At 39.8% G+C, this 22,235-nt stretch overlaps 1 protein-coding gene across 1 annotated transcript in view; it reads right to left on the bottom strand.

Annotated features, from left to right (window-relative positions):
* LOC127650590 (adhesion G protein-coupled receptor B2-like) overlaps nt 1-22,235 on the bottom strand; it is a 461,335-nt gene that overhangs the window by 3,967 nt on the left and 435,133 nt on the right. Inside the window, 1 exon segment of the mRNA XM_052136090.1 lies at nt 18,463-18,541. Coding sequence (XP_051992050.1) covers nt 18,463-18,541 — 79 coding nt within the window.

The following is a 22,235-nucleotide window of genomic DNA, read 5'->3' as shown; positions in this document are numbered from 1 at the left end:
TTAATGCAACATTTTCAAAAGTATATACATATGTAAGTTCTTTGTGAGTTAAGGGAGAAATTACATTTCCTTAAGGACTTCATTAGATTTTGACATTAGAATGTTGCTTTGGACATAAAATAAGCAGATTCACTGCATACACTAATATTGGGTCGTCAATGTTGAACTATTTATTTATTTATTCACAGAGCTCATTGCAGTGCATTCTGGAATTGCCTTCACTTTGAAAGCTGGCTTATACTTTGGCCAAAAATAGGTACCTTAGTAGGCAGCAAAATGTTTACCCTATGTTTTAGAACAGCCTTCACATCAGGAGCCCAACAACAGTATGATGCCTGTAAATGCTGTCTTTGATAGGCAGCTCACTAAGTTTTGCAAAAGAGCAATTCTGTCTCTACAAATCCCCTAGAAATACTTGGATATGAATTCTCATAGATGCATTTTAACAGAAGATTTCCATCAGCTTTTCACTCCCTTGCCCTCCCTTTCCTCTTCCCTTTCTCTCAGTTTAGAAAAATAGTGCTGGGTACAAATGACATCAGTGAGAACACATATGGCCTGTGTGTCTGCACTACTGTAGAGTGCTTTGATGAGGCATGTGGAAATGAAAGTGCTGTTATTCGAATCACTCCTTTCATTTCCCTGATCTTGCCCTGCATCTCATTTAGTCATCCCTGTCTCTTCTTTACTCTAACTTTGTTTTTTTTTTTATTCTACAGCCCACCACAGTCTGTTTATTACCCTAGAAAAATCTCTGCAGTCTTTTCTACAGCAGGGGGATTTTTCAGGCCAAACACCCCATAGTGGAGACAGCAACAGACCAGGGACTCACAGGTACATATTGTATAAAACTGAATTTTAAGCTTGGCTAATAATACCATGCATATAGAACCAAATTAATGTATTTTCATATTATTATTATGCATACACAAATCCATTGAAATTAAAAAGTCAGGTACATACAACATACTTGTAAATTACATTTAAATTTGCGTGAGGGATTGACAATGAAGCATTTAGCAAAACTTTAGCTTCTTAGTTTAACTTTAGCTATGGTTGAAGTTAAATTCCATATTGCATTTTTGTTAAATGCATATTTGTATTTTTTCAACAAAAAAGTTTTAAGGTTGAACAGTAATTGAAGTACCCCCTGCAGTACTGCCACGGACCCCCTAAGGATCAACGTTCCCCTTGTTCTGTGGGGTTAACAACTGTGTCTGTTCTCTGTACAAGCTGCTATAACTTCTAAGGCACTCTTCTAACTGCAAACTTGTAATTGGGTGTGTGTAGAGAGCAAGGGGGGCACAGCAACACGGTTGAGACCACAACTTATAGCCATTGTCCATCACACAAATGAGAAACAACTGAAGCACAGGACAGAGATGAAGTCGGCCACAGCACAATGAGGCAAAGGAGAGATGCTGCAGGAGCAGAACCTACAGCAGCAGCACAATGGCAGAGAACAGGTTTAGGTACCGTGGGAGTTCTGCATTGGTCTAGAGGTAACTATGGAGACTATAGGGTGAAAAGGATGAAGACACACTGTCTATAGGTTCAGACACACCATTCTCCGGGTGAGTTTTTTCTGTACCTTTTTTGCCGACCTTGGGTGTGCTGACTGCCTGGCTACTGTCAAACTATGACAGAAAACATGCAGTTTCAAACCAAGGAAAGACAAAAACATCCAGGAGTGCATTATGACAAAAAATGAGGCAATGATACATAAAATAGTAAACATAAAAATTGAGAACAAAAAGACAAAAAAAAAGAGAGACTGAATATAATGGATGGACGAATACATTGCAGGTATGTGGCACAAAACAACAAACAGGAAAGAACAGCAGGGCCTCTGTTAGAGATGTACATTGCAGTACAATAACAGTATATTGCAGGACAAGGAGATATCAGTGAGCTTTGGGGTCCCCATACAAAATGCAGTACAGTAAAAGGCCAGAACTGCAGCATAATTAAAATATTAGACCTTTTATTTCAGCAGCATCTGCACTCGAAGAGGAGTTGGGGGAGTGTTGTAAAACGTGGTGAGTTGTAACACCATCATTTTAACTGATTGGAAATTAGAACATGCCCATCACACTTTTTAGATGACAGTATTAGTTATAAGCATCTGTGTAATAATCTAAAGTGTTTGCAGGACAACAAATAAATAATAATAATTTAAGATTTTAAAATGTCAAGTTTGGTTTATAATTTGATTTGCAATACTGTTAATACTGTATATGTTAAATTACAGAATCGATATCATCTGAATCAGAAGGTTATATTGTTTAAAGGGATAGTTCACATAAAAAAAAGAAAGACAATGCTGTCATCATTAACTCACCCCATGTATGACTTCCTTCTGTATGTGGGACACGAAGAAATGTTGAGTTATCAAAAGACAACAAATGGAAGTCCTAGTTAGCATTCACTTTCTTCTGCATCTTTTTTTTTTCTTAGTTTTATTCTTCTATACATTAATAGTGAATGGTGACCGAGGCTAACATTCTGCCTAACATCTCCTTTTGTGTTCCACAAGAGAAAGAACGTCATACTGGCACTGAACACCATAAGGGTGAGTACATGATGACATAATGCTCATTTTTGCATGAACTAAGCCTTTATTGTACCTGACAATAATTTACACAGTTAAGGGCCAGGATGAGAGCAGTTGTACATTTCTTGACTACTTTAATGTTTAGCTGATAACAATGAGGAAATTATATAGAACTTTGACACAAATTTTACACTTTGGTGCAAATAACCTCTGATTTACAGACTTTGCGACAAAACACTCCCTGGTCTCCTCTATTTTACTTATAGATAGTACTGTGTATCATGAGTGGATAAACAGAATATATGTTTATATATGCGGTCACCTTCATTGAATACATGTTCTCTTACACCCTGTTATCTCCATTATACACTTATACATTATGTATAAAGCATAATGCGCTAAAAGCCTTATCTGGTCTCACTGCCATGAAAACTGGTAGCCATTGCAGAGTTATATTATGTCTGTTTGGCTAATCCGTAATCTATTCTACTCGGTGTTAAAATGAATCCCACTGAAACTGCAAAAAGGGCAAAATAGACACACAAACAGTCATAAAAAATATTGTTATCTTTCTATTACATGATCCAACCATGAGCTGAGCTACAATGCAGCCAGAACAGAGCCCTACATGGAAAAATCTGCAGACATGACATATCACACTAATTATGCCTTAATTGGCACAGACTGCAAATTAGCATTTTGCTCTATGTGTGTGTGTGTGTGTGTGTGTGTGTGTGTGTGTGTGTGTGAGAGAGTGGGTAAGAAAGTCCCATCCCATTTTAAGCCTCTTCATTAAGCTGTCTGATGGTACATCTGCCTCAACTTTGGTCAACATAGTTTCCAGTGGGTGAAATATAATTGTCTGGCTAATTTGTGTGGACAAAAAAACACATTTAGACTGCAAAGGGGTCATGATATAATTTTTTTATGTGCTAATAAGACAAATCAACTAATTAATAATTGTCTTTAAGAGATAGTTCACCAAAAAATAATTAATGTTGTCATTTATTCGCTCTCATGTTCTTCCAAACCCAGAGTGACTTCTTCTTCAGTGAAACACAAACTGAGATGTTCAGCAGAATGTTAGAGACTGAAAAAACAGAATATATATATATATATATATATATATATATATATATATATATATATATATATATATATATATATAAAATTTATAAACTATCAAAATGAATGGTGACTGAGGCTAACATTCTGCCTATATCTCCTTTTGTATTCCATGGAAGAAATAAAGTTTGGAACAACAAATGAGAATGACAGAAATTTTAGGTGAACTCTCCCTTTAAATGTGTTAGAGGTCTCCTTCTGAAACCAAACAAACTATTATGAGAACAAATCAGATGAGAGTGTATGGTAGGAAAAACATACAGTATATCTGCTAATCTCCCCGACTGTAGAAGATTGTTTAGAGCACCTGAACTTCAAAGTTGGGCTATTGTCATGTTCTCTGTTGTCTTTTGTTTTTGTGCTTTTATTTTGAAGTTTAGTTTAGTTCCTGTTTCCTGTTTGGTTTTTGTAGTTCTTTGTAGTTTCTTTTTATGATTGGTTTTCCCCTGATTATTTCTCCTTCCCTGATTGCTTCACCAGATGTCCCTCATTCCCTTGTTTGTTCCTGTGTGTACAGGTCCTTCTCAAAAAATTAGCATATTGTGATAAAGTTCATTATTTTCCATAATGTAATGATAAAAATTAAACTTTCATATATTTTAGATTCATTGCACACCAACTGAAATATTTCAGGTCTTTTATTGTTTTAATACTGATGATTTTGGCATACAGCTCATGAAAACCTATCTCAAAAAATTAGCATATCATGAAAAGGGTCTCTAAACGAGCTATTAACCTAATCATCTGAATCAACTAATTAACTCTAAACACCTGAAAAAGATTCCTGAGGCTTTTTAAAACTCCCAGCCTGTTTTATTACTCAAAACCGCAATCATGGGTAAGACTGCCGACCTGACCGCTGTCCAGAAGGCCATCATTGACACCCTCAAGCAAGAGGGTAAGACACAGAAAGAAATTTCTGAACAAATAGGCTGTTCCCAGAGTGCTGTATCAAGGCACCTCAGTGGGAAGTCTGTGGGAAGGAAAAATTGTGGCAAAAAACGCTGCACAATGAGAAGAGGTGACCGGACCCTGAGGAAGCTTGTGGAGAAGGACCGATTCCAGACCTTGGGGGACCTGCGGAAGCAGTGGACTGAGTCTGGAGTAGAAACATCCAGAGCCATCGTGCACAGGCGTGTGCAGGAAATGGACTACAGGTGCCGCATTCCCCAGGTCAAGCCACTTTTGAACCAGAAACAGCGGCAGAAGCGCCTGACCTGGGCTACAGAGAAGCAGCACTGGACTGTTGCTCAGTGGTCCAAAGTACTTATTTCGGGTGAAAGCAAATTTTGCATGTCATTCGGAAATCAAGGTGCCAGAGTCTGGAGGAAGACTGGGGAGAAGGAATGATGGTCTGGGGTGCCATTTCAGCTGCTGGTGTTGGTCCACTGTGTTTTATCAAGGGCAGGGTCAATGCAGCTAGCTATCAGTAGATTTTGGAGCACGTCATGCTTCCATCTGCTGAAAAGCTTTACGGAGATGAAGATTTAATTTTTGCGACCTGGCACCTGCTCACAGTGCCAAAACCACTGGTAAATGGTTTACTGACCATGGTATTACTGTGCTCAATTGGCCTGCCAACTCTCCTGACCTGAACCCCATAGAGAATCTGTGGGATATTGTGAAGAGAAAGTTGAGAGGCATAAGACCCAACACTCTGGATGAGCTTAAGGCCGCTATCGAAGCATCCTGGGCCTCCATAACACCTCAGCAGTGCCACAGGCTGATTGCCTCCATGCCATGCCGCATTGAAGCAGGCATTTCTGCAAAAGGATTCCCGACCAAGTATTGAGTGCATAACTGAACATAATTATTTGAAGGTTGACTTTTTTGTATTAAAAACACTTCTTTTATTGGTCGGATGAAATATGCTAATTTTTTGAGATAGGAATTTTGGGTTTTCATGAGCTGTATGCCAAAATCATCAGTATTAAAACAATAAAAGACCTGAAATATTTCAGTTGGTGTGCAATGAATCTAAAATATATGAAAGTTTAATTTTTATCATTACATTATGGAAAATAATGAACTTTATCACAAAATGCTAATTTTTTGAGAAGGACCTGTATTTAAGCCCTGCCTTTTGTTCACTCCTTGTCGATTGTTAAATGTAGTTGGCACGTCTGTCCTGGTATGTGTTTTGATCCTGTGCCTCACCCGTGTTAATGTTTGCTCCTGTTAATTTCAGTTTCCCATCGTGGATGTTTGATTTGTTCCCGTGTCTACCTGTTTTTGTATTTATTTATAATTTCATTAAAACCTTTAACCGCATCTGGATCCAGCCTTCTTGTCTTCCCTTCTTCTGTCGTAACAGCTATGTTAAATAATTTAATTGACTAGGCTGTGTATTTTATGTAAATACAGTATAGTATAACTGTTAATGAGATGGATTGCCTGAGGGAAAAACTGTTCTTGTGCCTGATGGTTCTGGTGCTCAGTGCTCTTTAGCGTTGGACAGAAGGCAATAGATTAAAAAGGTAGTGGGCTGGGTGAGTGGGGTCCAGAGTGATTTTGCCGGCCTTTCTCCTTAATCTGGAAGTGTACAGTTCTTGAAGCGAGGGCAAGGAGCAACTAATAATCTGCTCAGCAGTCCAATCTGTACTATGTAGTCTTCCGATATCCAATTCTGTAGCTGAATCATACCAGACAGTTATTGAAGTGCAGAAAACAGACTCAATGACTGATTAGAACTGGATTAGCAATGCCTGTGTCAGGTTGAACTCTCTCAACTGGAGAAGGATGTATAACCTCTGCTGGGCATTTTTCACAGAGTCAATGTTGGTCTCCCACTTCTGGTCCTGTGAGATAGTAGTGCCCAGGAACCTGAATGACTCCACTGCTGCCATAGTGCTGTTTAGAATGGTGAGAGGGGTCAATGTTGGGGTGTTCATCTTCACTGTTTTGAGCGTGTTCAGCTCAGGGATTTTTGACTGCACCAGTGAGCCAGCTGTTCAACCTCCCTTCTGTATGCAGACTCATCAACAACTTAGATGAGGGTGGTGACTGTAGTGTCATCTGCAAACTGCAAGAGCTTGAAAGAGGGGTCCTTGGCGGTGAAGTTGTCGGTTTACAGAGAGAAGAGTAATGGGGAGAGCACACATCTCTGGGGGGCACCAATACTGATCGTACATGTGCTGTAACTGAATTTCACGTCTCACTATCTGCGTCCTGTCCATCAGAAAGCTGGTGACCCACTGACAGATAGACATGGGAACAGAGAGCTGGGTTAATTTATTCCATTTGAGAGCTGGGATGATGGTGGTGAAAGTTGAACTGAAGTCCACAAAAAGGATCTTTGCATATGTCCCTGGTCTGTCCAAATGTTGCAGGATATGATGCAATCCCATGTTGACTGCATCATCCAGAGATCTGGTTGCTCTATAAGAAAACTGATGGGGATCTAGAAAGGGTCAAGTGATGTCCTTCAGGTGGGCCAACACCAGTCTTTCAAATGACTTCATGACCACAGACGTCAGAGTAACGGGTCTATATTTGTTAAGTCCTTTGATCTAGGGTTTCTTTGGGACCTTGATGATAGTGGAGCATTTGAAGAAGCAGGGAACTTCACACTGCTCCAGTGATCTGTTGAAGATCTGTGTAAAGATGGGGGCCAGCTGGTCAGCACATGATTTCAGACAAAGGGTGAAACACCATCTGGGCCCTGTGCTTTCCTTGTCTTTTGTTTACAGAAGACCTGGCACACCTCCTCCTCACAGATCTTAAGTGCAGGTTAAGTAGCGGGGGTTGTTGGATGTTTTTGTGAAGTGAAGCTCAGTGCGGGGTGTGAGACTGGGCTTTTCAAATCAACAATGAAACACATTCAAGTCATCAGAAAGTTAACTGGTTCCACACAATGTTGGGGGATGGTGTCTTGAAGTAGGTAATGTCTTTCATGACATTTTCTCTCCACACTGATGCAGGGTCGTTAGCTGCAAACGTGTTTTTTTTTTACTTCTCAGAGTAGCTGCTTTTAGCCACTTTAATTTCCTTAGTCAGAGAGTTTTTGGCCTAATTATGCAAGATTTTATCCCCTCTTCTGTAAACATACTCTATGGCACGACAAAGCTGTCTTGAGTTTTCCTGTAAACCATGGTTTGTCATTGTTGAACATTAAATAAGTCATAGTAGGATTGCACATATCCTCACAGAAACTGATATATGATGTCACAGTATATGTGAGATCATCCAGATTGGTGTCTGCAGCTTCAAAACACTCCAATCGGTGCAATCAAAGTAGGCTTATAGTTACAGCTCTGCTTCATTGGTCCATATTTTTACAAACTTTTTTTCTTCTGCAGAACAAAAATTAAGATTTTTAGAAGGAAAAATGCATATTCATCCATACAATGCAAGTGAATGGTGACCAGAACTTTTAAGCTCCAAAAATCACATAGAGGCAGCATAAAAGTAATTCATACAACTCCAGTGATTTTCAGAAGCAATATTATAGGTGTGGGTAAGAAACAGGTACATATCTATAACTTTATAATATATAAAGTCCTTTTTTTACTTTTAATTCTCATCCCTGCCCAGACGGTGGCAATATGCACAAATAATTGAATCCCCAAACACAAGAAGAAGAATGTGAAAGTGGAGATTTATTAGTAAAAAAGGATGTAAATATTGATCTGTTTTTAACCCACACTTATCATATCCCTTCTGAAGACAGATAGAACTGGTGTCATTTGAATTCCTTTAATGCTGCCTATATGTGCTTTCTGAGCATCAAAGTTTTGGTACCATTCACTTGCATTCTATGAACCAACAGAGCTTAGATATTCTTCTAATCATATTTGTGTTCAGCAGAAGAAGAAAAAACATACACATCTGGGATAGCATTAGGGTGAGTAAATGATGCGAGAATTTTCAATTTTGGGTAAATTATTCCTTTAAAGAGATGTTAGACAGAACGCTAACTTTAATCATCATTGACTTTCACCGCATGTTATATTTCTTCGATATTTTGAAAGGGAATGGTGTCGGAGACTGTTAGTCCCTAACATTCTGTCTAAAATATTTTTGGCTCCACAAAATACAGAATGTTTCACGGGGTTGGAAGAACATGAGGGTGGGGAAATGATGACATAATATTAATTAAAGGCTGAACTATCACTTTAAGGATGCTTCTCAGAATTGGTCGATTCAGTCAATTAAGTTTGGAAACCTTTTTCTAGTAATTATTACGGTGAAAAACATGAAGAGTGTCACACAGTACCAAATAATATACAATGTTTAATTATACGCTGAAGAAAGATCATTCTTTATTAATGCCTTCTGTCATTATTTCACAGATTTTTACATCCTGTGAGAATTTAGTTCAGTGATGGTTCAGCATTGTCAGTGTCAAAATAATTTAGATAATTAGTTCTGTATAGAAGGGTAAATGGCACTTTATCTCTGTGCTTGAAAGCTTGTTTTCGATAAGACAAAGCCGCCTGCATCTGTCAAACGCTGTGCACGCATCAACCTTGCACGTGTAGAAATGCACACAATCGCGATAGGCAGGGCAAAATATTTGCACTTCACGCTGATGTTTACAAGGATTTATACAGTATATATGTTGCAGCACTGATATAAATATGCAAAATTTGAAACTGAGGTCATAAGAGCCCATAGTTACAGATTCACGCTGAAAATGAATGAGTTTCACCATAACACAGACAAGCCCACATTATCATTCTCTAAAACATACCTCAACGTGTTTTCTTAAGTTGGAGCTGCAATTTTAATCTTGAAATATATCATAGTCTTGGTGTAAAATGAAGGCATTTCTAGTCTACGGCAAAAGGCCGTAACTGACATATAATCAATATTTACTTGCTGTTCACCATACTTACATCCATTATAAGAACACCTAACCAAGGTCTAGTCATCATGGTATTTGTTTTAAATTATATAGAAGACCTTTGGTTGTTCCTATTTAGTGCTATAATGATCAGGATAGTGCGGCAACAAAAACACAGTTAAACAGTATAACAGATAAGTTACTTTGCAGTACAGTATGTACAGTATGAATAAATACAATACATATTTTCACAATAAAGATAATTTAATTATAATTGAATACAAAGGTATATGTATTTAAATGCAAGATATAGAGTAATAATTAATTAAACATTTGACCAATACATTAGAGATTAGAGACTGCTCATTCCAAGTTTTTTACTGCTCCAAATAAAATCTTACTGAAAGCTAATTTTTGAGATATCAACCTAAAATTTGGAACACAACTTGTCTATAGGTATATATGACAAAGCATTCTTGAAATACAACCATTTAAGTTTGGATAGTGATTTTCATGTCTATGCGAAAAAAGGGGGAGGGGTGACAGTTAAAGGGTTAAACTTTGAAGTCCAAACTGCTCAAGATGCTCAGTCAACGAACTTGACTTGGATTACTACTTTTTAATTCTGAGATAATATAGACAGAGTATACCGAATAAAAGTTGGAATTACTTTTACTATTATAACTAGCTGTAAAATCTGACACCTGCAAGAAGGAAATATGGCTCAAACACGTATGGATTGTTATGGATACAGCAGATGACGTGCATTGCTATGGATTATATCTTCTAGGTAGATAAAGGTAGGATGCCTCTGTATTTAATATTTGGTTTTCAGCATCTGATGTGAGGCGAGTGTCAGCGTCAACGTTAGCGCTAATTTACGTGACACAGATTAAATTTAGCAAGCTCCGGGCTGTCACTGACATTGACAGATCTGAACCATCGCCCTATCACATCGCTATCACAGAGTAATAATACAAACAAGCAGTCGGCAGTCTACACTTTATTTCAAAGATGTGTCGTGTGTGTGTTACGCGGTTTGGTGACAATAAATGCGCGGTAATCTTTGACAGTATGACAAAGCCAGAGTACAGTAACATCACAGCGGCACCGTAACATCTCTCTTGATGCCAGGCGAAACAAAGTCAGAACACCTTAAACTCAAATTCAGCGTGCCGGAACAAAGGCTAAGAGCCGTAACAACTGTTACGGCGTTCTGCTGTGGTTTCTCATATGGTTTTGGATGTTACGGTTGTCATAGCCCTTTAATTTCTCGTTAAAACAATCAAATTGACTCACGATATTTATTCACATGATAAAGGAGGTCTTGAATACCCCAAAAATGACATTAACTCATTTTTGACCAAACATGATGTTACGGTGTTTTGCCTTTGTAGGGCAGTATAGAGTGAAGACATTTTTGTTTTGTGCGCTTGCTGCTGTAGTGTTGAATGCGACTCAAGTGACAGCGTGCAGCTCTGAAGTAAGAGTCCTCAAAAACCTCAAACATTACACATTTATTAAAACTTTTTCAATTAAAACCAGTAATGTAATGACAGGAATGCTACCTATTGTAACAAGATAAAAGTAAATTGTTTTCATCAGAAATTTACTTGAGTAAGAGTGAAAAGTATCCACCATAAAACATACTCAAACATACAAAAAGTTACAAAAGTAAATGTAACAGAGTAAATGTAGTGCATTACTACCCACCTCTGGGCATGTAATGTATTGTCTTTATTTTGGCAGTTCACGGGTGAGATTAGCTTTGTTGAAATCGCAGAGAATAATAATAAGTGAGTTCGGGTGTTGTTGCTCCATGTCTGTGATCTGATCAGCCAGCTGTTGCAGCGCAGCTTTCACGCACACATGTGGAGGAATATAAACACTGACCAGAATAAACAAGGAAAACTCTTGCGGCAAGTAGAAAGGCTTACAGGTGATGAGTACTTCCAAATTAGGATAGCACATCTTTTTTTAAATTGTTACATCTGAACACCATCTTTCATTGATGTAAAAGCATGTTCCACCGCCTCTTGTTTTCTCCGTAAACTCCGAAATGAGATCCGCTCTGAACAGCTGAAAGCCCGGCATATGTAACGCGCAGTCTGGAATGGCTTCACTCAGCCAGGTTTCTGTGAAGCACAAGGCAGTAGAGTTTGAAAAGTCCTTGTTTGTATGTTTGAGGAGATGTAGTTCAACCATTTTGTTTGGGAGAGAGCAGAGATTCGCTAGATGAATACACATCATTGCTGTTAGAAATATTTATAGTGTTTCAGAGATGTAAGTCTGTCCATTTTAATGAGCCAGTTACAGTAAAAAGCAGTTATATTTTATTCGTACCAGTTGATTTGGGTCACACAACGCAATCATGCTTTGGATTCAGCTTCCTAATTGTAGATGAAGGTCTTTAACACCTAGGCAGTAATTTTAGCAGATTACGTTGAGTGTGTTTTTGCTGCAATATACTAAGACTATTTTGTAAAGAGGCAAGCAATTTTATTAAGATTTAAAATTAATAAGGCATTAAAGCTTGGCAAAAAAAAAAGTAGTCTGAAAGTATTATTTACAGTCCTCCATGTGCGTTTTGCGTTAACGATTAATTGATTATTTGAATTAATTTTAAAATTGACATCCCTATCAGAAATCACTCAAAGCCATGTATTGCAGTAATTTTACTTCAAGAAATGGGTATTCTTAGCACTGTATGTATGCATTAAGTTCTAACCATGGAACTTTTTTTTCTTTCCTTACATAACAATAAAAAATATATATTTAATTACTGTAATATTGAAAAAAATTAGAAATGTTGTCATATGACAACTCTGCACCACAATGGAGAATGGTCCAAAACTAGATAAAATGGATAAATGACTACTTGAATTAAATTCATATTTCTGTAATTAAATGATGCATGTGATGCAATTTGACTTAAAAAAAAAACAAAAACATAATAATACTGTTTATTTAAGACTGCCCTTTTATTATCAAGTAGGCATTATGTTTTAGATTTTTCTGAAAGGTAAGAAGGTGAAAGAAAATTAATTGTTGCCATATGGCTACATCGTACCATACTGGACTTGGCAGAATGCAAAAGCTTGTTGCTTTTATAAAACGGTGACAAAAGCATTATGATAAAAGACACCAATGCTCAACAGAAAATTTAATTTATTACTAACAATTTTCCCAACAAGTAATATAGTTAATTTTCCTGACTGTAGGCCTATGCAGCTGCCAAGCAACCTAGCAACTTGGCACATTAATATAGAATGTGCGTTCACAGATGTGCATTTATAGTCATTTTACAATCAGAATTTAGAATCTAAACAATTTGTTTTGTGAGAAAAAGTTTACTATTTCAAAATAACATAATGATAGTCCCAATTAAAACAAGTGCACAGAAATCAAAGAATAACAGAGATAATAAAATTACAACAAAAATACTATTAAAGCTTTACTACATCCCTGCATGTTTTCATGATGCTTACCCTTTTCATACAACAATCATAGGAAGTTTTCAGCTAATCCATATTTCAGGAGCCAGACTGTTGCCTGCTTTTGCTCTTGAGTTCCCTGCTGTGTTCATTTGTAGGATCTCCATTAGCATGAATAGATTGAACACAGGGTACCAGTCCTTCATCCATTTGGGACCATATGGGGTGCCTCCGCTAAAGCTATCATCCCTGCCAGCATCCTCACTTAGAGGCTAACTGCCTTTCAAACTGCATCAAGATCCATTCTTACTAACACAAGCAATTTAGGCGACTGCAAGTGACTAAGATGGCTCCACTGTCCCCACAGTAAGTGAGCCCGTGGTAAGAGCGAGAGATTGAAGTGAGAGTGTGTACAAGAGAACTAGTGAGAGAAAGATGATTACATGAAAGGGTCTGAAAGGGGCCATTTTGGATGTGTTGGAGACCACACTAACCTCACAGTTCACACCAGTGATTAGAATGATCAAATGGCATTAAAGAGAACTCTAGCATAAATTCAGAGTTGGAAATTGGCTTAGATTTTCCTTACTGCACACTCATCTCTTCACTGGCCTGCACACAATGGAAGTCCATGTTTTTCAACACAATACTTCTAATATCATCTATATCACCCTGTTGCTTTAAGATTATGTGCTCACTTACCATATACCAGTCATATTATGCTCCATTGTACAGATTTATGGCCACAAATTTAGAGGCTAAAATGTAATTTTACAATTCATACACTGGACAAAAAAATAAAAATAAACAATTATTATTTAAAAAATATTATTTTTTCTTAATTAGTATTTTTGTGTTCTTTAGAAAGAAAAATCTAACAAACCTTAAAACTGGCTTGTACAGTAACAAATCTTATTTTGAGAGAATATATCTTGAATATGTTATCTGCATTACATTGGCTACCTGTTAAATTTTGTATTCATTTTAAAATTCTGTTAACTACATACAAAGCTTTGAATGGTCTAGCTCCACAGTACTTAAGAGACTTCTGACACGCTATATTCCATCACGTTCATTACAATCACAAATTTCTGGCGTGTTTATAATTCCAAGAATATCAAAATCCACAAAAGTTTTCAAACTTGGCTCCTAAACTATGGAATAGTCTCCCTAACACTGTTCGGGATGCAGACACAATCACTGAGTTTAATTCTAGACTAAAGACTCATCAATTTAGCCTGGCATACACCTAATTTATCCATCAACTCACAATTAGGCTGCTTTAGTTAGGCCTGCCAGATCCAGAAACATTCATCATAATCTATAACTCTGCATAAAATTGAATGGCATCTACACTAATATTATCCATATCCAAGGTTACCAGAGCTGGCCAGATCCAGCTCTGTTTCTGTATGGTGTCAGACTCCACTGCTACGTGTCACTGCACGATGACAAACTACAGCCGGTGCAAGCCAGACATCACTTCAGTCTATTCACTTCAGAGGATGAACTGATGCCAAACCCAACTGTAAGACATTGGATAGTTCATATGCCACTGCCTGAACCTTGGATTTAGGATGGACCCCACTGAACCTCACCAAAATATCCTGCCAGTTGAAGTCAAGTCAAGTCAAGTCAAGTCAAGTGGTTTTTATTGTCGTTTCAACCATATACAGTTAGTACAGTACACAGCAAAACCAGACAACGTTCCTCCAGGACCATGGTGCTACATAAAAACAACAAAGGACCAACACAGGATCACATGAGACTAAACAACTAAATAAAATAACAATATAAAATACCTATATATACCTATATAAATTGCACGTGCAAACATGTGCAAAAAGTACGGGACAGTACAACAAATTTCTGACAATGAACAGGACAATAGACACAGTGCAGCGCCGACCAGTACACAGTAGTGCAAAAAGATGAGAGTTTCTAAAAACGTAAACATAACATACTATAAGATAGTGTTCTATACAAATAGCAGTTATTTAGGTAGCAGACAGTTATAAAGTGACAGTAATTAAAGTGCAACTCAGGACACGTGTGTGTGTGTCAAACCAGTCTCTGAGTATTGAGGAGTCTGATGGCTTGGGGGAAGAAGCTGTTACACAGTCTGGTCGTGAGGGCCTGAATGCTTCGGTACCTCTTGCCAGACGGCAGGAGGATAAAGAGTTTGTGTGAGGGGTGTGTAGGGTCGTCCACAATGCTGGTTGCTTTGCGGATACAGTGTTTTTTGTAAATGTCTTTGATGGAGGGAAGAGAGACCCCGATGATCTTCTCAGCTGTCCTCACTATCCTCTGCAGGGCTTTGCAGTCCGAAACAGTGCAAGTCCCAAACCAGGCAGTGATGCAGCTGCTCAGGATGCTCTCAAAAGTCCCTCTATAGAATGTAGTGAGGATGGGGGGTGGGAGATGTGCTTTCCTCAGCCTTCGAAGAAAGTAGAGACGCTGCTGGGCTTTCTTGGTGATAGAGCTGGTGTTGAGGGACCAGGTGAGGTTCTCCACCAGGTGAACACCAAGGAATTTGGTGCTCTTGACAATCTCCGCAGAGGAGCCATCAATGTTCAGCGGAGTGTGTGCACCTTGTGCTCTCCTAAAGTCAACAACCATCTCTTTTGTTTTGTCGACATTCAGGGACAGGTTGTTGGCTCTACACCAGTCCGTCAGCCGCTGCACCTCCTCTCCGTATGCTGATGAGACCCACCACGGTCGTGTCATCAGCGAACTTGATAATGTGGTTCGAGCTGTGCATTGCTGCACAGTCGTGAGTCTGCAGAGTGAACAGCAGTGGACTGAGCACACAGCCCTGGGGGGCCCCAGTGCTCAGGGTGGTGGTGGTGGAGATCCTGTCCTGGAAGTGACTGTGGATTCTCTGGGCGTGTGCGCGCTTTGCCTCTCTGATTTCCCGTGACAGTTTGGCCCTAGCTGTTCTTAGGGCTGCCTTATCGCCTGCTCTGAAGGCAGAGTCTCGGGACCTCAGCAGCGTGCGCACCTCCGCAGTCATCCACGGCTTCTGGTTGGAGCGTGTGGTGATGGTCTTGGAGAAAGTGACATCATCAATGCACTTAATGATGTAGCTGGTCACTGATGCTGTGTATTCCTCCAAGTTGGTAGAATCGCCATATGTTGCAGCCTCCCTGAACATGTGCCAGTCAGTACACTCAAAACAGTCCTGAAGAGCAGAGATGGCTCCTGCTGGCCAGGTTTTCACCTGCTTCTGAAGCGGTTTTGTGAGTCTGACGAGCGGTCTGAATGTTGGAATTAACATAACAGAGATGTGGTCTGAGTAGCCGAGGTGGGGCGGGGCTCCGCCGTGCAGCGCCTGGGATGTTTGTGTAAACAAGATCAAGCGCGTTAGCCCCTCTCATTGCAAAGTCCACATACTGATGGAATTTAGGGAGCACTGTCTTGAGATTTGCATGGTTGAAATCTCCGGCGACAATAAACAGTCCGTCGGGGTGAGCGTTCTGCAGTTCAGCTCATAGCCCCATACAGTTCACAGAGCTTCCTTAGCGTTAGCTTGGGGAATGTAAACTCGGTTATGCAAACAGTGGTGAATTCCCGTGGTAGATAAAAAGGTCTGCATCTAACAGTCACAAGCTCCAACAGTGATGAACAGTAACTAGAGACTAGCATAGAGTTCTTGCACCATTCCGTGTTGATGTAAACACACAAGCCACCACCGTGAGTCTTACCGCGAGAGAGCTGTATTTCTGTCGGCACGAAACGAGGCGAGCCCATCTAGCTGAATGGCGGCATCCGAACTCTGTCGCTGAGCCACGTCTTCATGAACACAAAGACGCAGCAGTCTCTAAACTCACGCTGCGTAGCCTGCTGGAGTCGGATATAGTCCAGTTTATTGTCCAGGGAGCAAACATTTGAGAGCAGGATAGACGGGAGAGCCGGCCGGCTAGGGTTTGTTTTTAGCCTAGCATGGACCCCCGCCCTCTTTCCGCACTTCCGCTTTCTCGCACACCTCTTACGACGTCCTCTCCCCCGGCCACCGGCATCAGGCGACGCCGAGGACTGGAGGCCTGGTCTCCGCAGCAAGCCGATTACGCGTAGCGCCTCCTGCAGGTCATCATGCAGCTTGGTTTTTGCATGAGTCTTATATTTCTGTAGTGTCTGGCGATGGTAGACACGAACACCGGTTGCTCCGATGTCCATGTGCTGCGATAGTCGGGCTTTTTTAATAAAAATAGCACCATTGTGGATCCGGAGTGGCCGCTGCGTGCTACCGCGCCGCCATCTTGGATCACTGCGATGCACCGCATATATCTCTGCCTATATCTCCTTTATCTATTGATGAACTACACTCTTGAAATGGAATACATAGACAATCAATTAATTGCCAACAAAAGCCTTCATCAGCCAACTAACAAAGGACAATGCATCTATGTGAATTTCTGCCATTAATCTGTGGCAGACTTCAAAGACATTAATCTTAAAGTTTGTAAAAAAAAAACATTTCTTTTTTTTTATAAACACTGGACCTTAACGCTTACTTAATTTAAATCTGTTTAAACCATGAATTGCACTGCACACAAATAACTAATATTGGCATTATATTCATGCTGTTAGTCAGATGGGAACTGGCCCCCACAGTGAGTCTGGTTTCTCCCAAGGTTATTTTTCACCATTAACGAACATATTATGGAGTTTTGTGTTCCTTGCCACAGTTGCCTTCAGCTTGCTCACTGGGGATCTACATACAATTATTATTTTTACACAATTTACAATCATAATTTAATCAAAATACACAATGATGACTCAAAGACTTCATAAATATTAAAGTTCAATGTTTTGTTAATGCATGATTTCCTGTAAAGCTGCTTTGAAATGATATAAGTAGTGAAAAGCGCTATACAAATAAAAATGAAGACTTGAATATATTGTTTGTTTGTTTTTGTTTTTCTTGTTTTAAACTTAAACCTCACATAATTTATTTATTTATGCTTAAAAAATGCTGTGGTAAGAAAAATACATTTATTTCAATATATATTCTCTGAAAACAAGTTTTAATCCATCCATCCATCCATCGTCAACCGCTTATCCTGTGTACAGGGTCGCGGAACAAGTTTTAATATCTTGTGTAATTTTGCTTCTCAAGTAAATCTTTGTGGTTTTAAGGATTTTTAGATCATTTTAATAAATAAAAAAAAAATAAAAAAATGTTTAAGTAGACCATTTAGTATCTGTTTATGGACTTTTAAAACCAAGTTTGATACCCATACTAAATATGGCAAGTTATGAGTTTATGTTATGGTTTGGTTGAAATTTTTAAAATAAATGGTTTAAAGGGTTTTAAATAATGCACTACCACAAATACAAGGACAGCACAAGGCTGAGTAATTTACAGCAGTACAGCACAACATCACAAGGGGCATTCCATACTAAGCTTGCATGAGAAACAAACAAAAAACACTATCTAATATTTAGTCATCTACATCTCATAGAATCAAAAAGTGAGGATTTACATTATATCAATGAGAACTATTATAAAAAGGGCCCTATCACACAGGGCTGGGGGTATGGGGTGTGGTTGACATGCTTACGTTGGCTCTCTTTGTAAACGAAGCTCATTCTCCGTGTTAACATTGGCTCAGATTGTCTTGGTGGAGGTGGAGGAGGAACCTGTGAAGGCGGCCGGATTGTTAAGAGGGGTTTAAAGATGACTAACATGGCACTTTGGGGCATTTCTTATTCACAGACTGTTTTTAGTTTAGTTTTTGAGGTAGATTTGGTTTTATGAGGTAGGCTAGTTATTGAGGGAAAACTTGTGTTGATTTATGTCAATGGATTAAGAGCCAGACAAATAAATACATATATAAAACCTGGTTCAAATGAGAACTATAGCAGATATGCAAATGTACTTACATTGCACTTATGTGTTTTTTGATAATATGGTGGGGTTCAAAAGTCTAAAACCTCATTAAAAATCAGGGATTCAAATTCTAATTTAGACCTGTAAATTAAAAAAATGTAAGTTTTATGAAAAATATAAATCAATTATGATACAATGAATGGTAAATATTTAAGATTTTGCACTGTTTCTTGGTCACTAATCAGATAAACAACTTTGTGACCATGATAACTTCTTTATACAAAATGTCACACAAGAGGATTTTTGAAATCAAATAACATACATCATCAGGTATGCATAAAAGTCTAGGTTACTGTTGTAACCTCCATTCCCTGATGTTGTGAACAAGATGTTGTGTCAAAGAAGCGACACCAGGGGTCTCTCTTGAGAGCCTTGCGGAATTTCTTGCCTCTTCTATTATTGAGAATTTGAGATCCGAAGCCCAAAGGGTTTACGGCAAAGAAAATACCATTAAATGAAGGTTCTCCTCCAGGCCCTCCACCGGGGGACGGTGTGGTCTGCTTACCATCAGGCTCAGACTGGATGAGCAAACCCGGAGGTAGCAGCCCAGTCGAGTCATCAACAACACGCCGCTGTGACGCTCTCCGATGCAGCTCTGAAATCATCATCCAGCTCACGGGGTCTGAGGGAGTAAACAGACTGGCCATGAGGCGAGCCGCTCACCTCAAGCCCGAACCGAAGCAAACGAGCAAACTGGGAGGCGGGTGGTTCGTGGGGATTTACCCGGAAAAACCGAGACTACTGTACACTCCAAATCACCTTCATTGCCAGCCGCGCCGGCCCCAATCCCGTAGGAAGGAGGCGCGCTCTCGTGAGGAAAGAAAGCCATGACCACAATGTTGCCATGGCTATGTTCTCACACTGAGAACATGAACCATTCATAAAACTTTGCCTGCTTTTGATCGCAGCCCAGGCACGCGAGGAAGCTCTTATCAGACCATCAGAAGCCGCTGATATGCACCGTAGCATACGCTCTGTAGAGATGAATGGAACAGTCAGTGAATGCAGCTCGCTGATCACACAACCGCTCAGCTCCAAAGAAAAAATCTGACTGGACAGATGCATATTTCCCTCCTTTTATAACCGTATGTCTGGGTGAGGGACATGCAAATTCTGTCTGCCAATTTCTCATTGGCCTTTTCTCAAGTTCAGAGATGCGCGAGGCTCTAAAGAGAGAGCACTAGTGTTGCTCCTTCAACACAACTTCCACTTAAGTCCATGCCAGCTCGAGTATATACTGTCATTCTGAGTAATTAATGTAAAAAACTTTCCCCAATTTATTACTAATTGTTATGTTACATTTGTGCCTCACTTAAGTTATCTTCATAAATGTGAATATTGCTTCTTTATTAATAAATTACGTAAAATAAATGCTTGTATTCCCTGAAAAATCAATCTCACTCCAGTCATAAACCGGTGACCTGAAGACAAAATCCAAATAATTGCTTGGCACAAGACACTGAATTATTACTTACAAATGTATCATTTCCTTTTTTCTCTCTCACGAACACCATTATAGCTATAATTATAACATTGTCAACATAATGAAAGACCTGTAGAATGAAATAAAAATAATTGCTTTATAATTGTGAATTAAAAGTTGAATGCTAAAAGCATTCTATCTCATCACTAACTGCCACGAGGCTCTGTACGGTGTCAAAACATTGGAGATGGGGTTAGAACTAGTTTTATCTTCTGTAACGTGAGAGCATGACTCTATGATGGTTGTCTGTATGTGCGTAATCCAAGCATACTGCATAAACAGTGCAGGACAAGGATCTAAAGGCTAGAAATGTCTCATTACTAAGGCTGCAGACAGCACAATCCAAATTAAAAGTGAATGGGCATGTGGCAAATTCCACTAAAGAACAAACTCCTCACAACAGCGAATATTGCAGCAGGTAATTTTCCAGAAGATGCATTGTTTGTTTTTAAATATTTATGTCAAAACCCCCTGGATTCGTGAGTGTGAATTTTTTTCATGCTCCTTCCGCTAATAGAACGTTAAAGATTCAGCAGTCTAGCTATACAGACTGATTCTCTCAGCTAAAAGAAAGAAACCCTCAGCTTATTCCAGGGAAAGCAGATAGCACAGAGCGCAGCTGGAAGCAGGTGTATTGGATATGCGTAATGGCAGGGGACTGAATAGTATCCAACTATTACACTGTATCAATTAGCTTGAAAAGTATAATAATGAGGAATTGAAACCAAAGCTATATCCGAGTTTCCCAAAAACCAGGTGTGCATGTACAGTGGCATTTTAAAGCTAATCTGTGCTTCCAATATAAACCCATATCCTATAAGTAAATATATAAAATGTTCCCCTTCTGTCACTCACTCGACGTTGTGTCGAATTAAGTGACACAAGAGGTCTTCCTTGGGAGCCTCGTGTACCTCTGAACTTGAGAAAAGGCCAATGAGAAATTGGCAGACAGAATAAAGGGAGGGAAATATGCGTCTGTCTAAGCAAAACTTGATTATCAGATTCCTTAGAGGCGCCCGGAGACTGAACCCTCCCCGGCCAAGGCTGTTCCCTTCCTGGAATATCTCAGTGGTCCTCTTGGGTCTTCAGAGACCCCCTTTCGAGCCACTTGACTCAGTTGAGCTCAAGGCCCTCTCCCAGAAGACAACCCTCCTGATAGAGCTAGCCTCCATCAAGAGGGTTGGAGACCTGCAAGTGTTCTCTGTCAGCGACACCTGCCTGGAGTTTGGTCCAGCACATACTCACGTTATCCTGCCACGACCGGGCTATGTGCCCAAGGTTCCTACGACCCCCTTTAGGGATCAGGTCATGAGCAACTCTTTGTCTGCTTTGGTGGACGGCAGAAAGGGAACGCCATCTCCAAACAGAAGTTAGCTCACTGGGTTGTTGACGCCATCTCGCTGGCTTACCAGACCCAGGCCGTGCCCGCCCCCTTGTGGGTTTGAGCACACTCGCAGAGAAGTGTGGCATCCTCTTGGGCACTGGCAAACGTCACCTCCCTAGCAGACATCTGCAGAGCAGCGGGCTGGGCAACACCCAATACCTTTGTGAGATTTTACACTCCCAGGGTTGACTTGGTCTCATAGCCCCAGCCACTTCACACTCTATGCGAGAGACATAGAAAGAGAAAAGGCTGCAGCTGCAGGGCTTGCTCCCATGCTAGTCATGTAGCACATGTTCCAACCTCAGGGGTGCTGGGAATCTAAGGTCTGTATATGACATCTTTTTTGGAGACGTTGGGGAAGGTTATGTGCAGCCGATACGGTTGCTTCTAGCATGCAGCAGCCTGCTTGCACCTGTGTCAGCAGTTCACGTAACATGGTATAGTGCTTGGTGCTTTTGAATAGGACCCCTTGTGTCATTTTTGACAGAAGGGGAATGTCACGGTTACTGTTGTAACCTCCATTCCCTGAGGGAGGGAACGAGACATTGTGTCCCTTCTGCCACGACACTAGACCTAC

Source organism: Xyrauchen texanus, chromosome 10 (assembly GCF_025860055.1).
Source record: "Xyrauchen texanus isolate HMW12.3.18 chromosome 10, RBS_HiC_50CHRs, whole genome shotgun sequence".
Lineage (NCBI taxonomy): Eukaryota > Metazoa > Chordata > Actinopteri > Cypriniformes > Catostomidae > Xyrauchen > Xyrauchen texanus.
The sequence above is the reverse complement of the archived record's forward strand: the minus strand, read 5'-3'. Positions and strand labels throughout refer to the sequence as shown.